General features: G+C 40.8%; 1 protein-coding gene across 2 annotated transcripts; it reads left to right on the top strand.

The window, feature by feature from the left end:
- Window positions 1-1,230: 1,230 nt before the first annotated feature.
- On the top strand, window positions 1,231-14,565 carry LOC139203516 (sodium- and chloride-dependent GABA transporter ine). 2 transcript variants are annotated; one of them, XM_070833306.1, is made up of 14 exons: window positions 1,231-1,390; window positions 3,150-3,284; window positions 5,178-5,293; window positions 7,293-7,503; window positions 7,924-8,056; window positions 8,726-8,860; window positions 9,717-9,820; window positions 10,823-10,947; window positions 12,373-12,485; window positions 12,761-12,901; window positions 13,019-13,118; window positions 13,322-13,422; window positions 13,547-13,714; window positions 13,964-14,565. In XM_070833306.1, exons 1-14 carry the CDS (start codon window positions 1,290-1,292, stop codon window positions 14,075-14,077), a joined length of 1,797 nt encoding a protein of 598 aa, XP_070689407.1. In that variant the 5' UTR covers window positions 1,231-1,289; the 3' UTR covers window positions 14,078-14,565. The 2 variants fall into 2 exon arrangements, with proteins under 2 accessions (XP_070689407.1, XP_070689408.1); XM_070833307.1 differs by lacking the exon at window positions 5,178-5,293.
- The last annotated feature ends 1,692 nt before the right edge of the window (window positions 14,566-16,257 follow it).

Genomic DNA, 16,257 nt, shown 5'->3' with positions numbered 1-16,257 from the left:
CAGGTGAACACACACCAGGTAGTTTAGTACAATTATGCATTCACATTTGTATCATGTCCTAATTTCTATTCTAGTTTTATTTATATTATATATATATATATATACTTATTTATTATTTTCATTTTATTTCTGTATTGTTAAAATGTTCATGTGTGGAAAATGTCACACTAAAGTTATTTTGCATGGAAGTTATCTGCAGCCTGCATAGTTTTTATTGTGCCACAAAGTTTTTTAGTTGAGGGGAAAATTCAAAATAGTGATCTCACTGTCAAAGCATGTTGGTATGGCACCATCTCATGGAATGATTACACTGAAAACACAAGCCAAATGAAATTATAATCAATATTTCAGAATAGATATGTATAAATTTGAATTATTCTGAACCAAATCTTATTTTACAACTGCTACCAGTGATTGTTTCCTTGATGAAAACAAGTTACCCCGGGTTGACTTCTAATAAATAAATAAGTCAGTCGTTTGAACGGCTCTTTTGAAAGGAACGGCTCCTCAAGATCCGGCTCCCTTCAAAGAGCCATAAATCCCATCTCTAGTGCAGAGGATTTTCTTGGTTTGTCATGAACACTATTTCATTTGTTGTGCAAACTAACCTGCAGGCTTCTCGCTCCCATGCTGTAACACCACCTGGCCCCAGGTAAACCACAGTGCTGTAGGAAGTCACCATCTCATCTGTTTGCATAAAAGTTCAACTTCACGATCAAAATGAACAGACGTCTTTTCGCCAAACATTGCACATGTAAGAAGTTCATCCTGGTGACACATCAGTGTGTTGTCATGCTGAGCCAGGGCTTTTATTTTGGTGAGAAGCGGACGTCAGTGTGGAGAGCTTGGTGGAGCAGCAGTGGTGGAGGAGGACATCTGCACACATGTCACATCAGAGCAGTGGTGCTGACAGGGGAGCAGACCTAGTGGACTCTGCACGTCCATGTGTCACTGTGCTGGAGGCTTCCTACTGTCTCACCCTGCAGGCTCACATAGGAAATGATGAATCTTTGTTAAGTAACAGACGCCGGTGCTGTTACATCACCCCATAGAGAATTTCACCTGGTCGACAATTCACTCGTCAGGGCTCATTTGCTATTGGTTCAGTCCAAATTTAACCGGATTTGATACATTTCGGGTGTTTGATAAGCGTGCAGCTGATTCGCCACAATGGAGGTCGGTGCCGAAAATTCAAAGATGCCGTCTGATGCCAGAGATTGTGCTCTGAAACCCTCAGATCTCAAAATGATCGCCGACAGGACTGCGGGAGCGGAGGCGCAGAGACCCACATGGAGCAGCCGGCTGGAGTTCATCCTCGCATCGGTGGGCTACGCGGTGGGACTCGGCAATGTGTGGAGGTTTCCCTACCTGTGCTACAGCAGCGGTGGAGGTACCGTCAGGACTCATTCATAAAGATACTGTTGTGATCCTGATCGATAAGGGGCTGGATTAGGGGGAAATGATTCACTGATTACCGTAGACACGTGTGCTGATAATGAAACAGCTTTCTGTTTTGCATCGAGGCTACCTGAGTGTATATTGGTGTACAGCCACCAAAACTCATCCAGCAGCCACTAAACGCATCATCACCTAGATAAGACTATTCAAACTATAATTATTAGCTTCTAATGCAGTCTGGTGTGTCATACAGTCACTTTTCTGATGCCTATAATGTTCATCCCCCCCCGTCATAGAGATGTCATCATATGGGTTACACATATGTCCTGCCTCACACATGGATGTGAAATGGACAAAACTAGAAACACCCTTCAGTGTAATGTGTTGCGATCTGAAACGGAAACATTACAAATAACCAGAATCTGCCAAGTTAGTTTACACACAGCAAACTTAATAAAGGTGGAACTTATGGTTGAGCTCCTGTGTTGAGCTGCTATAGCTTGTACGGTGTACCTAATAAAGAGTACAGTACTTCCTGAACAGTGCTAGCATCAAACAAACTGTCACCTGCTGTATCTGCTGCTCGGACTTTGGGATGAGTCGTTTCCTTAGAGTCTGTAGATTTAAGATCAGTCACATGGAGGATCACTGAATGACTTTTCCTAGAACAATAATCTCAGTCATAACCAGGGTTAATACACCAGAAACTGACTGTAAAGAAGAAGTGTTTTTATTTTGAAATGAAAAGTTTCGCCCCTGTGTGGATGAAGCATCTATCTTTTATTAATTAAGTTTAAAGTCCTTCCTTGTCCAGCCATCTGTCCGTTCTGTAAACCGTGTCCAGGTTTTCAGGTGGCTGGACTGTATCCCAGCCAGCACATACTGGGCAAAACGAGGCTGCGTAACCTCGCACACGTTGCCAAGTCTGTCACGTAGTTAACGCACACAGACAGAGACATCTGCACTCACATTCACACCTTCAGGGAATTTTAGAGTCGCCCCCGTTCGCCTGCATATCTTTGGACTGTGGGGGGAAAAAATGTAAGCATCTGAAATGGATCCACTTCTTAAAGCTGAGACGGTCACATCTTATGTGGATCTTCTCTTCATCTTATGGTTAAAATGACAAACACAAGCAAATGTTTGACCTTCTTTGAAAGATGATCAATAGCAGAAGTGTTGAATTAGAAAAGAACAAACCGTATGTTCATCAACAGTCACTCTACAGATGAGTTAGACGTACATGCTTTCTCTCTGTCATTAACAAGAATGACTCAGCAAAACTTCAGCTTAGCAACTACAGGATCCAGCTGTTGTTAAGCAAGAGCTCCAGCACTTGTCAGCTTTCATTTTGACTGAAATAACGTAAGCTTCATGGTTGGTGTGCAATAATAAACCATCCGGCCTGCAGTTATAAATAAAAGTCTGAGTCTTCCTCCTTAGAGCAGACCCTTCGGCGTCTGGGATGTGATTAAAGGACACATTGATCTCTAGAGACAAAGTAAGCTCAGTATAAAGATGTTAACCATGGAAGCATGAACATGGCATTTTTTCACATGCACCACGAGCCGTTACAAGCAACTTGTTTCGCATGTTGTACAGTAAGTATGCTTCATCAATCAATGACACAATATAGCTGCCACATCATTTTTGTCCATCCAGAGGCCATTATTCATACTTATGAGTGCACGTACTCAGGAGGTACTGATAGTCTCAGCCACCCACTGTTCCCTTCTGTTCTTCTGACTCAGGTGCCTTCCTGGTCCCATATTTCATCATGGTGATCCTTTGTGGCATCCCTCTGCTCTTCATGGAGTTTGCTATTGGGCAGTACACTCGTTTAGGGCCTGTGCATGCTCTCGCCAAAATCTGTCCCTTGTTAAAAGGTGAGTGACTCTTCAGGCCAAAGGCTCCTCTCATGTGACAAGAGATGAACATCTGATGAATTCTCCTTCAGTTCTCACGTCTTTGGGGACAGTCTTTCGAGGAGACACTGATTGGAGTATGTATACAAATGACAAGTTAATCTTTACCCAGTGTTACACCAGTCTTGGTAATGAATACATTAGTCTTGGTAATGAATACATTACCAAGACTAACCCACAAACCTCTCGTATACTCACATGTTCAGAGTGACTGATCTAAACAAGCCAAAAGGTGATAAGATTGCAGAAGTACCACTGAAATTATTGAATGTTTTATAGTAATATCTTTGTATGGATCTTGCCGTAGAAATGTTTCTACAATCCATTGTCGAACAAAATACCTCCCCAAAAAAGTGAATTATTAACTATCAGTCCCAGAAATCCAAGTTGATCAATACAGTCTGTAAACAGAGAGCAGCACATTTTTGAACTACAGAGGAATAATGGTTTTTCAGTACGATCCTATAAACTAATCTTTACATGAAATGAATAGTGTTAACAACGTGTACATCCAAATAGAATGGGAAACAAGAAATATGAAAAGAAATGAAACAATAGAAGAGTCGACCTAAATGTTACTCTCAGGCGTAATTTCTTGATCACATGAAGCAGATTTTCAGCTGTAAACACTTTGTGAAAGAGACAAAAACTCCAGGGGCATTTTGTGGTGGCTGTCAGGACGATTGATAGAAAACATGGCAAATATTAAAGTCATCTTGTCCAGCCTGTAATACCGGTTCATATCATCCCTCCTCTGTGCAGGAGGGATGATATGTATATGATATCGATGCCTCATGACCATAATCATAAGTGATAATATGAGTGCATTAGGCGATTGTTTAATTTTATGTCTGCCTCTGAGCCCATGGTTTTGGTCTCTCTCTGTTAGGATATCTCGTATACAAATGTTCAATGAAACTTGGTGGGACTTAGCCCATGTGCCAAGAAGCAAGGGATTAATTTTTTGGTGCCAAACCAAAATGATTTCTTTATTTCCAACATTATCACTATTTTCTCATGACCTCCTGCTTTTGATTAAAATTAAAAACATCTAGCACATGTATCCCACACTTCTGTCTCTGTCTATTTGGTGCAGGTCCAAAGATCCAGATGGATCCAAATCCAGACTGAAAATGTTTAATAATATTAATAACGGAGGTTTCCGCACACTTGGATCTATGCAGTACACTGGGTGGATCGAAGTGTGAGGAAACCTCCTTCCAGCACCTTAGCAACAGTCATTAGCATTTTCTATTATTTGAATGATCAGTTCAGAGGACTGTGCTGTGCATTGGGGTGCTTTCAGTTTTCTTTTAAAAATGAAATCTCCCCTTTTCTGCCTGATAAATGAATTGTTTTTACATGTTGATGGATGAGAACTTGTTAAGCCAACATTTCAATCACTGCCTTTTTTGACTTCTTTATCTTGAAATTTGAATTGTGCATCCTCTGGAATTGAATGAACTTTAAAATATATATAACTGAAAAAAGAAATCACACAATCAACAGAACCATGAACTGATTATCCTTAAATTTGAATGATAATTAAGTCAAATATGGGTGACTGAGGATTTGCTCTCACAGTCTACATTAGTTCTGTAAATGAACTGTAAACTTCAGGCAAATCATGTGGATCAGTATAAAGGGTAATTTGTTTAAAAGCTCACTGTGACAAAAAATCACACACATCTGGGGGTGTTTGCAAAACTATAAATCAAATGATGAATGATCTGAAATATGTGGACTTGGAGAGCACTGGCAGTCACAAGAGCCCAGCCATCAACGATCAATACTAATGGGTGTGAATTGAAAAATGCTGCCTTTCTTGTTCTAACTTACGGTTTTTCTCCAAAGTTTTCTTATCTTAAGACAGAGATTATCTACCCGGTCAAAACGTATGGGTCCTTCACTTGATTTATCGCTCATTTCTTCCTGGTTATTGCTCTGTGCTAAACCAGGGCCAAAAACAGGTAGTTTTTTTCTGTATGTTCTTTTGAATGATTTCCATGTGCAACTCAGTGCAGTTTGCTGTGATGTACCTGTGACCCGTGATTTAGATGCTCACAAATATCTATCACAAATCAATATGCCCACAGTTAGTTTCTCTGCAGTATGCTTGATCACAGCATATGCATGTGTAATTTTAACTGGTCACATTTTCTGCCATGATGACAGTTGATAGTCTCATTTGTCTCAGTGAGAATGTCTAGTGAAGCACGACAGGCAAACAAACTGATAAAGAAGAGACAGACGAGGATAGCTCTAACTGATTCCCTCCATCTTTGTCTTTGTTGCCTTGTTTTTGAGTCCAGCAGACTGTAATGTGTTGGCGGTTTGAAATGACGCATCACTTCTCCACTTGGAGTGTGTCTGGTGTACCAGTGGAGCAGTCATCCATGTAAGCTAGTGAAGAGGCAAACAGGCTATCACAAAGGAAGGAGCGCATAGTGCGGACCATACACAGTGGGTCTAGCTGATCCCGAAGCTCAGAGGGGGTTTCCTTTGGTTCTGTCTTTATGATGACACACTGGTGTTTTTCAGCCACCTCTCCTACCATTTTACCAGCTAGTGACAATGGATGCAGTGACGCATGGCATTCCACTCGAGTAGAAATAATATTTTCAGGAGACAAAGTTTTCATATACTATTGAAAAACAGAGAGCCCCAGAGTTTCTGTTTCCGTCAGTGGTTAAACATTTCTCCATCGCTCTCACAAGACAAAGATAACAAAGATGGAAATTATAACATGATGCAAAAGATCAGGAATAGGAATAGAAAAAGTGATAGTTTGGCGTCTTCACTTATTCGCTTTGTTGCTGAGAGTTACGCGAGTTCGATGCTACTTTCACAGCAGTATGGTGAATGTGTAGCTGGAGCTAGATGCCAGTTTAGCTTTATCAGCATAGCTTAGCATTGAGACTGGAAACGGGTGGCACGGCTAGCTTGGCGAGGCGGTCATGTGTTCATCAGTTGCCTGACAAACTCTTCTTCAAACCCTTACACTTCTCTTTGTATACAGATTAAAGAAATAGATAAAACATGTTGATCTTTTGCGGCGGAAGATTTTGTTACTCTTGGACAGAGCCAGGCAAGCTGTGCCCCCCTGTTTCCAGTCCTTGTGCTTGTCTAACACCAGCTAAGTATTAACTTTATATGTGAGAGTGGTATTAATCTCCTCATCTAACTCTCCACAAGTCAGCGAACAAGCATATTTCCAGTCAAATGTTGCACTATTGCTTTAAAGTATTGATATCAGAATATAAAATGATTTCTAGAAAGTACAAAACGAACTGCTGTTTCTCTAGAAATTACAGTTTATACGGTAGAAACAAAGAGGATACTTTCCTGTACTTCAAATTTTTCAGGGTTAATCCTCCCTGTACACCCCACTGAAGTGTCTTTGAGCCAAACAGTGAACCTGCTCTAGAGGCCAAGCTCTTTTGCTGAGTCATTGGTGGAAAAAAACCCCGCAAAGCACACACGTAAGAAATAAACACATAGTGCAGGCATACACATCCCAAAGCTGAAATCTGATAACACAGCCAGGAGCCACAGGTGTTAAAAGACTGAATAATTTACATCTGTTGGAGGACTTTGATCTCACCTTTACTCATTTGGTCAAGAGCCTGTTACATTCACAGGCCAAATGACACGGGGGAATTTCTAATCCACTGCTCCAGGAATGCCTTTTATCTGTGGCCGAGTTTGCTTGACTTCTTCTTGGCCAGCTCTGACCAGAGATTACCCACGACACTGGCTCTTCTCTGAGAGATGTAGTTTAATCCCACAATTACAACCCTAAAGCCCAAATAAGCGACACCTCACTGCAAGATAAGGAGCATTAGAGTGCTTTTATATGAGTTTTGAAAAGTGTACCACTTCTTCCCTGTAGGTGACATAATGTCTGCAGAGTCGTGTCTCATTTGTGCCCCCCCGACCTCTCCTCCTCCCCCACGTGTCACTCCGCAGGTGTCGGTCTGGCCACAGTCGTTATCTCCTTTGTGTTCTCCACGTACTACAATGTGCTCATGAGCTGGACGCTTTACTATTTGTTCAACTCGTTCGGAGCAGACCTCCCCTGGACTTCGTGCAACAACACCTGGAATGCTGTTGGAAACTGCTCCAGCGGTTTCCCCGGCAACTCCACCCACCTGCAGTCGGCCAGCCAACAGTTCTTCGAGTGAGAATCGTTCACTTCACGTTCAGCTGCAGAAATATGACATATGTGTGTGAATTCATGCTATCTGTGGCACTGCTCCAGCTTTTCTTTTCCCCTGTGTTGCATCGCTGGAGGAAGCTGATGTGGGTCTCATGTGAACATGCAATTTTCTGCCAACTTTTTGGTTATTTCACATGAGAGATTTCTGCATTTGTTTGTCACATACTTTTGTACAGGTGTTTAGCAACATGTGAGTCAAAATGTGTTGACAGTTTTAGGATTGTGTGTTAATTCTTTGTCAAAACTCTTGATAAAGAATTTAAACTGTTCCTCAATCAGTCATGGTTATCTGATATCTGAGATGACCAAGTTTTCATTTGCTTCAAGGACACATTGGGAATCATTATTTGTATTTTCATGCTTCTTCTTCCCTTTTTCCAGTCACAGGCTCCTGGAGAAAACCAGTGGCATTGAAGAGGTTGGTGGCCTACGCTGGGAACTCTTTGGCTATCTCATTATTTCCTGGGTCATCGTGTACTTTTGCATCTTCAAAGGAGTCAAATCCACGGGCAAGGTCAGACTAATAGCTGCTTCTGTGCCACGTGTTTCTGTATGGTGGTGATTAGGATTCATGTTATGTTTGTCCCATTCTTTAATGTCATTGTTTTAAAACTTCCCGTCCTCTGACATTTGGTCACAGTTAATGTCACAGATAAATACGAGGAGTCTTATACGCAGGGGATCCATGTGTGTGTATATATATCTATATTAAAATAATGAGTTATCCTGAAAGTGTTTGCACCATATCCATATACCTTTGATGCACCGTTTTCTGCTTTATGTGTTACTTTTGTTGCATGCTGAGGAGGTAGATGAAAAATACTTTGGTGTAAAACAGACCAGCTTCAGATGCAAAACAAGCATGTTTCCACAGGAAACTCAGAATCAGGACATGACAAAATGAAACAGAGAGGAGGTGTGAAATAAGACATCCTTCCAAAGTGAATGTTTCTTTATCCAATTTTTAATTAGATACACTGCGCAGTAATTCATCAACTCGAAATGTTAACCTGACCTGATAGAGTAACCTTGTTTCTCCAAACTGAGAAATTTCCTTGTGTGCAAAACACAACTCATCCTCGCTGGTGTCACTGGAAACAGGCCACAGACGAGCTCAACTGTTGCAACATCACCTACGCAACAAACCCACACATTGATCAATTTCTGTGTTTGTGTCACATAGGTCGTGTATTTCACCGCTGTATTTCCGTACTTCATCTTGTTTGCACTGCTCATCAACAACGTGCAGCTTCCTGGAGCCAAGACTGGTATTCTCTACTTTGTTACACCTGTCTGGAGCAAACTGTTTGAAGTGAAGGTGAGACTAATGGGTTAATGAATGCCACCAGGGGAAAAGACTTTAGATGTTTAAATCATATTGATTTCATACAGTGCAGATTTACAAAACATATCAATTCTATATTTAACTAGTCTGTGTATTTCAGAGAGCAAACTTAATGCAAATATAACCTTGTTTTCTTAGGTTGCAGGTCCCTGATATAGGTCCCTGAGAATGGGCTTTTATTTTGTGTTTGCATAAGCTTCAAACTCAATAAAAGCCTCAACTGCAAGAGGAAAGAGGTGAAGAGGTCATTGCAGCAATGAACTCGATAAACTACTTTGGCCCGGTCCTGAGGTTATACTCAGGATCGCCTTAGACAGTGGAAAAGTTGGCTTTGAAGATTTCAGGAACAGCTGCCCGAACAAAATATCAGGTCAGAAAGCTAAACTAGAGTGACAGTTTCCCTCTGATGCTGAATAAAATCCTGTACGGGAGCTTCAAATCTCCCTGAACAGTCTGGACTGGCTACAGCTGGGACTTTCTTAACTACTCAAGAACAAGTAAGCCGGATACTTTACTTTACTGTAAATGTAAAGATAAGTGATCCTGCGCATACATATACATTCAAAGCATGATTCTCAGGTATTTCTCTAACATTCAGTATTTATCAGTAAATGTCTAGTCAGTACGAAGACCTCAGATACACACACAAATGCAGAAATCTCTGACGTGAAAGAACCAACACTGTTCAAACTTTGGTGGAAATTGTTTCATTCTTGGAGAAGCCCATTTCAAAAACAAGCTGATTTCAAAAGTAGCTTTCCAGAGCCGTTAAAACTAAATTAAATTGAAACTATGTTTAAGTTTGTCGTCACACTCTCCTTCTCCATAGGTTTGGGTTCATGCAGCTGCCCAGGTGTTTAACTCCATAGGAATAGCATTTGGCTCCATGATTTCGATGGCCAGTTACAACAAGTTCAACAACAACATTCTCAGGTAAAGACACAATACTGTCTGTCTGTCTGTGAAAGCTGTGCTGAGGCTTCATGTTCATTAGTCAAAATAGTGAATGTGCTTTTTGTGAACTCCGCTCGCTGATATTCAGCTGCATAACCCAAACATGTTGAATCATTTTGTGACATGATGAACAAAAAGTTTAAATGATATCAGTTATACGATATATAAGTAATAATAGACATGCAAATCTAATGTTGTAATATTAGACTGTATATATTAATTGTCAGTATAAACATTTGTTGTTGGCTCCCTCAGTGTACATGTTAGAGTACCATCACAGACTTCTAGAAGTACACTTAACTAAAAATACAATGAATTAAGATGTTACACTATGCTTTTACCACAAATTACTATACGATTGACTATGAACGTGACTACGTGCCGGGAGCTGAACAGCAGTACTCTCAGTTGTCTATGTTGTAAGAGCAGTTTTCTTATGGCTGTTTTGCGCTCAGCAGCAGAGGATCAAAGAGGACTAATTGTTTATGGAAGAAGTTCCAGTTTTGGTCTTCTCCTTCTAAATATGCGGTTGTTACTACCCGCTATCTGCAGATCTCTAGAGAGGTTTTACTCCCATCCTGCAGTGAACTGAAATGAACCCCATCTGATCCACACAGGGAGGAAAGGAAGAAAATTTAAAAGAAATTTAATAATGAATAGTTTCATTTAAACCAAGAAGAGATGACTGATGATTTAATAAAGTATATTTACTCATGCACAGTAGGCCGCAGCTTCTCTGTCGAATACAGGAAACAGACCAGAAGGCCTCAACTGCCCGACACTATTAACCTGCTGGAGACACTTTTTACTTTAATTTTCAATCATCAATCATTTCTGACAAGTTGCTGATGTAGTTAAAGACTTAAAACAGCTGTTTGAATGACCAAATGTCTGCTTCGTAATCTGGTGCGTTTGTTTTCCTGAGTGTCTTGTTACTGTGACAACACTGACATTGTTTTTTTTGTCCCCCTTCTTTCCCAGGGATGCTTTAATTGTATCATTTACCAACTCATTCACTAGTATCTTGGCTGGCTTTGTGATCTTCTCAGCTATTGGCTACATGGCACATATACATAACCTCCCAGTGGACAACATAGCTACGGATGGTGAGAATCAAGCCGGGAAAGGCCGTCCTATCATTGTCTCATAGCTTTGTTTTATTCTAAGTCTCTAAACAAGAAGACAGAATCGTGGGCTTGATGTGTTTTTATAAAATGATGTCAGGGCCTTATAGAAATAGAGGTGGACATAGAAATAGATCCACAGCTGTGAGAACTTGTTTTTGTTTTCCTTCCTATGGGAGCATTTATGATTATTGACCCATCCTAGAGATTAAAAGTAATAGTGTCTCCCTTTAAATCATGTCATGAATTATAGCCATATGTAGCAGTAACATGAACAGAACTTCATTGTGCATATGTTTGCTGTAGTGACATAAATTATGTACCAAAGATGCCCGATGCATGGTTTAGCAGTCAACTGAGATAAAGTGGTTTGTAGGTTAATTAAAAAAAAATGAACTGCATAAAAAACTCAGAGGGAGTTTTGGCTTCAGTAACCAAATGCTCAAACAACAGCTGAACAGGAGCTTTGTCAGCTAACTAATGCATTATTAAAAACAGAGACAACTTGCATTCAGCCCCTCGGGCAGATAGGAATCCTGTGTGGTGATCAAAAGACTGTTTCTCTGCCAGCCCTAATCACACCGTCAAATGACAACTGCCTCGTGATCTTACCTCCCTGAGGAAGAGTGATCGCTGCTTACATTGCCCTCAAACCAGTAATGGAAAATCCTGCATCGTGTGAGAAGCAGTTGTTCAAAATCATTTTGGTGTTTGAGTTTCAGGACAGTCCTCTGTCTGACAGTTTTGGCTGCTGATCTGTTGCCAGTAACTCCTACCGTGCAGGTGGAAAATATGTCGCTTAGTTAAGTTTTAAACGGCAAACCAGGTAGAAACAAGTCAGTAAGTTTCCTGGATGTTACATAATAAATGGTGTGAAATTTGCAAAGACGAAATACAGATTAAATTCTCTGAATACATTATTTACAAAGTAAAGCCATCCTGTACTCCATCTTCCTCCAGTAGCCGTGACTCATTCATTCTTTATTGACTATGGAGTTTAGTATCACTAAACTTACCCTTCCATGAAAAAGTATCCAGTGATGCTCTTTAACACCTCATGTATGGCGCCGAGCCTAAATTATCTGATGCTGCGAAAGCCTATTCTGTTAGTAACCGAAAAAACACTAGTGGCTGTAGAAACCAAGTGCACAGGGAGGTTATTTTGACATTATTTTTCCCGAAAATGGCAACATCCATTGTTTTTTTTTATCAGTCTTATTTTTCATGGTAAATATTTAGCCGGGGCCTGCAGCTGTGTAGCTTAACTTAGCATGAAAACTGGGTGAAACAGCTGATGTGGCTCTGTACAAAGGGAACAAACATTTGTTTAATCTTGGCAGCTGCCAGCCGAATTTGTACATTTGCATCTAATAGTGCTAATGAGACCTTTACTGTGTCCCGTTTCAGGTCCTGGTTTGGTGTTTGTTGTGTACCCTGAAGTCCTGTCCACCATGCCCGTCTTTCAGCTGTGGGCCCCCCTGTTCTTCTTTATGCTGCTGTGTCTGGGCCTGGACAGCCAGGTAAACATCTCCAACGCTCCCATAAACACAGCAACAAATTTGAGCTCTTTGAATTTTAATTTGTTGGAAACATTCATATCAATAAAACTGAAGATTTTTTCTTTCTCTCAGACTTTAGTTTGTCAGGGGGAGGGCACATTCAAAGGGAACTGGAAGAAAAATGGGAGTCATAATTGTGCCCTAAACAAGGATGCAAAAATGTCCCCATAACTCCATAACAAACCAAGAGGGAACCAACTATTATAAACACAGTAAATGCCTTCTGTGTGTCACAGTTTGCTACAGTGGAGGTGGCTGTAACGTTCATAAAAGATGAGTTTGGTCCTGAAGTTCTGCGCTTCCTGAAGAGAGAAGAGCTGGTGACCCTGGCTGTGTGCCTTGTTTGCTTTGTCCTGGGGATTCCTCATATTACCCAGGTGCAGTACAGCAAAACTCTTTTACTTCTCAGAGAAACATATTTGTTTGGTAGCCTACATATGGTTGTTTCATTTTGGTCTTTCTCTTCCTCCCTCTCTCTTCTCGGTCCTGCACAGGGAGGTGTCTATGTGTTTCAGCTCATGGACCACTACACCGCTGTGGTTTCCCTCGTGTTCTTGGCTTTCTTTGAAGTTGTAGCTGTCTGCTGGATCTTTGGTAAGATCCACATAAAGTTCACAAGTTCAGACCCAGATGTTTCTGGTAAACGCTGCACGCCTCTAAGCCACCAGCATTTTTATGTGGCTGGTCAACTGTTAAACTGAATTCCAAACATCTTGCATATGCAAACCATAAGGAAACCTGTATTTTTGGTACATGGTTATTCCAAATGTTTAAGCAGAACTTGTTTTTTCCATCAGGTGTCCCACGTGTCTCCTTAATGGTCGAGAGGATGCAAGGAAAAAGTCCAAACATTTTCTTTCGTCTCTGTTGGCTACTGCTCTGTCCTATTTTGGTGGTGGTGAGGTTTAACTGTATATAAAATCACAACAGGTTCTTAATTATTGCCTACAATTGCCAGTGCAATAATATTAATAATGATGGTTATTCAACAGAGTTTTAAGACTGTCCTTCTTCCTACATAGTGTATCCTGACCTCCAGCATCGTCCAGTACAGTCCTGCTCGCTATGGACAGTATACTTACCCAGTGTGGGCTGAATGGGTGGGCTGGGGCGTCACATTGGTCTCATTAGTGTGGATCCCACTTGGAGCCATTCAAGAGCTCTATAATAACAAAGGCTCACTTCTTCAGGTGAGTATAAGACTCATAATTCAGTCTTTTCAGACTGTTTTTAGGGTTACATATACAACAGACAGACTGACGCTGCCGTTCAGTCAAAAAATGAGATGATATGATGATAAATATGAAAAAGAGTGTTAGAGCACTTTCTGTCTTTGCCACTACTTTTTTTCTCGTTGAATAAGCACTGGCACAATGTGCTTGAACATAGTTTTCTAAAAGCTTGTTTGCTTCTAAAAGTTTTCCTTCTCTAATCCTCAGAGACTTAAAACTGCCATGATATCCACAATCGACTTGGATGCAGAGGATTCCCTGCCAGAAAAGCAAAACCTGGACAACCCGGCGTCTGAAGCCTTGTTTACTTTAGAGGCGTGACCAAAAATAGAGGTCGAGCCGCGTCTGTGTGTTTGTTCGTCGGTGAAAGTGTGTGTGAATTATGCTTTTTAGTGATGTAAAGAACTATATTTACTGTATGAGATACACAGCCTTAAGTTTCTATCATGAACTTTTAATGTTATCCCTTTTTGTTCTAGCAAAGAACAGACTCTTAAGCCCACGGTACATTTGTGGCTCTCTCTCAAACTCAAGCCACTTGCTGTTGATTTCAACAGGATGAAAAGATCCCTTGACCCTGTAGACAGTGTATAATGAAAATCTGAGATTTTGTCCCCAAACTTATGGTTAATTTATTTTAATTTAATTTAGGTATGAGTGATCATGCGCCTTGTCAAGACTGCACAGGTGTTCGATCCAACCAAAGGTAGAAAAGGTTTGTGTGGTGTAGGAGTGTATTAATCAGCCTGGAAGCACACGGCAATAGCAGAGTTTTATTCATCTACAGCTTGAATCCTTCAAAGGATCGATTACACCACAAAGGGGCTGAAGAGGCCCGTCCCATTTGAAAGTTTCCTGCAATGCAGCAGGGAAAAACAGTTTCAACAAGTGTTATCTGCTCGGCCCAACCATTATGCATTGTCCTGTTCCAGTAAATGTAGCGTTCAGGCAATCCTCGTGTTGACGTCAAATGTTTGACACTATTTGACAGTTGTCCACCCTGTGTTGAGCTGAAATGTCGGAGCTATCTAAAATCAACTATTATGAAACTTGCTCTAGTTTGCCACCAGTATTTACACGTCATTCGCCTTTTAAGGTCAGCTGCCTGGGTACAAACTTAGAAATGTTTGACTTTACGATTGACATGGACCACCTGAATGCATGGTTAGTTTTGACCTGTGAGAAGCTACGAACTCTCATTTTAGTAGGAGCAGCAGGTGCAGGACCCAAAAAGGTCGCCTGTAAACCCTCCAGAGGATCCAGCCTCTGAACTCGGTCACAGCGAGCTTGCGTCTGAGCCTGAGATGCAGGCAAAGGCACTTCAGTGTTTGTGTTTGGAAATATTTTAACATGTGATTTACATAACTTTCCAGGGCCCGAACACAGCTCGCATAAAGGAACACACATAAGGTGGTCATCATGAACAGAACCAGACAAATATTTTTGTTAAAACAGCTACAGACATAAGTGTTTGTAGGAATCACAATCAAGTAAATTGTGGATTTCTCTCAAATGCATTGAATGCACAACATAAAGATTTCAGATTTTGCTGCTAAGATACAGACTCATTTGACCATCACTAGTGTTCACCTCCCTTACACGCAGTAGTGAGTTAGTGGGGGATGTGATCAGGGCTGCAGGTCAGTGGTCTCCCCATGTGCACTGAGCTCAAATAAGGCTGAATCATGTCTGATCACTACAGGTTGAGGAATGAGTTGATATTATTTTTCAGTAATGCATTTGACATTATTTTGAACCGTCTTGGAGCAGGCAGCTCACAAGAGACTTAGAGATTATAAGTGGTGCCTTTGATCTTCGTCTATAAAGCTGAATTGGGCTAATGAGGGCAGATAATCTCCAAGAGGGCAGCACTTATCTGGTAATCTGGTAGCTCCCCATTCAGAGTTTCATTTTCTATTGACTCAAAATCTACACTTAATCACTAACTGTGTTATCTTCTTAACAGAGAAAGGTTCACTTTGGTGGAAATGTAATTTATTTTAACCCAAGCTTTGACTTTGGGATTGTGCAGTAGCATTAGGTAATATGTTTTTTTAATAATTAACCTCCTGTCTCTGAGAGCAAGATGAGCTTATAGTTAGGTTGTAACACATCTTTTAAACTCTAACTTCTGTCTGGCACTGGGGGGGAAAGGGTTCGGTCGGAGTTGGAACTGCAAGCTTTGGGAAAATATATTATGCAGACCATCTACATGTATATGGGATTGTCTAAAATAATGTGCCCAAAAGCGTATTCTTGGCCTTATCTGTCCTACAAACTCTCTTTTAGGAGTGCCTTTAAGAACTGAAAACATGCTCTTATAAGAAATTGCCAGAGCGTTTCATATTGAAAGGATGCAAAGAACAATTTAAGATGTTTCTTAACAACGATGCGTGCATTTTACACCATATCACCACTTAAAGGTGAAAATGCTGTCACTCCAGTTTTGTATCTGTTTTCTTATTTGTGCAAAAACTAGAACTAACCTGAAGGCTGAGAAA

The sequence above is a fragment of the Pempheris klunzingeri genome, chromosome 7 (assembly GCF_042242105.1).
Source record: "Pempheris klunzingeri isolate RE-2024b chromosome 7, fPemKlu1.hap1, whole genome shotgun sequence".
Classification (NCBI taxonomy): domain Eukaryota; kingdom Metazoa; phylum Chordata; class Actinopteri; order Acropomatiformes; family Pempheridae; genus Pempheris; species Pempheris klunzingeri.
The sequence above is the reverse complement of the archived record's forward strand: the minus strand, read 5'-3'. Positions and strand labels throughout refer to the sequence as shown.

Excerpts from the sequence above, each read along its gene's own strand:
- LOC139203516 (XM_070833306.1), top strand. The coding sequence starts at position 1,290 with ATGGAGCAGCCGGCTGGAGTTCATCCTCGCATCGGTGGGCTACGCGGT. Across the intron at positions 3,285-5,177 it reads AATCTGTCCCTTGTTAAAAG|TTTTCTTATCTTAAGACAGA; the intron begins GTGAGTGACTCT and ends TTTTCTCCAAAG. Across the intron at positions 13,423-13,546 it reads TCTGTCCTATTTTGGTGGTG|TGTATCCTGACCTCCAGCAT; the intron begins GTGAGGTTTAAC and ends CTTCCTACATAG.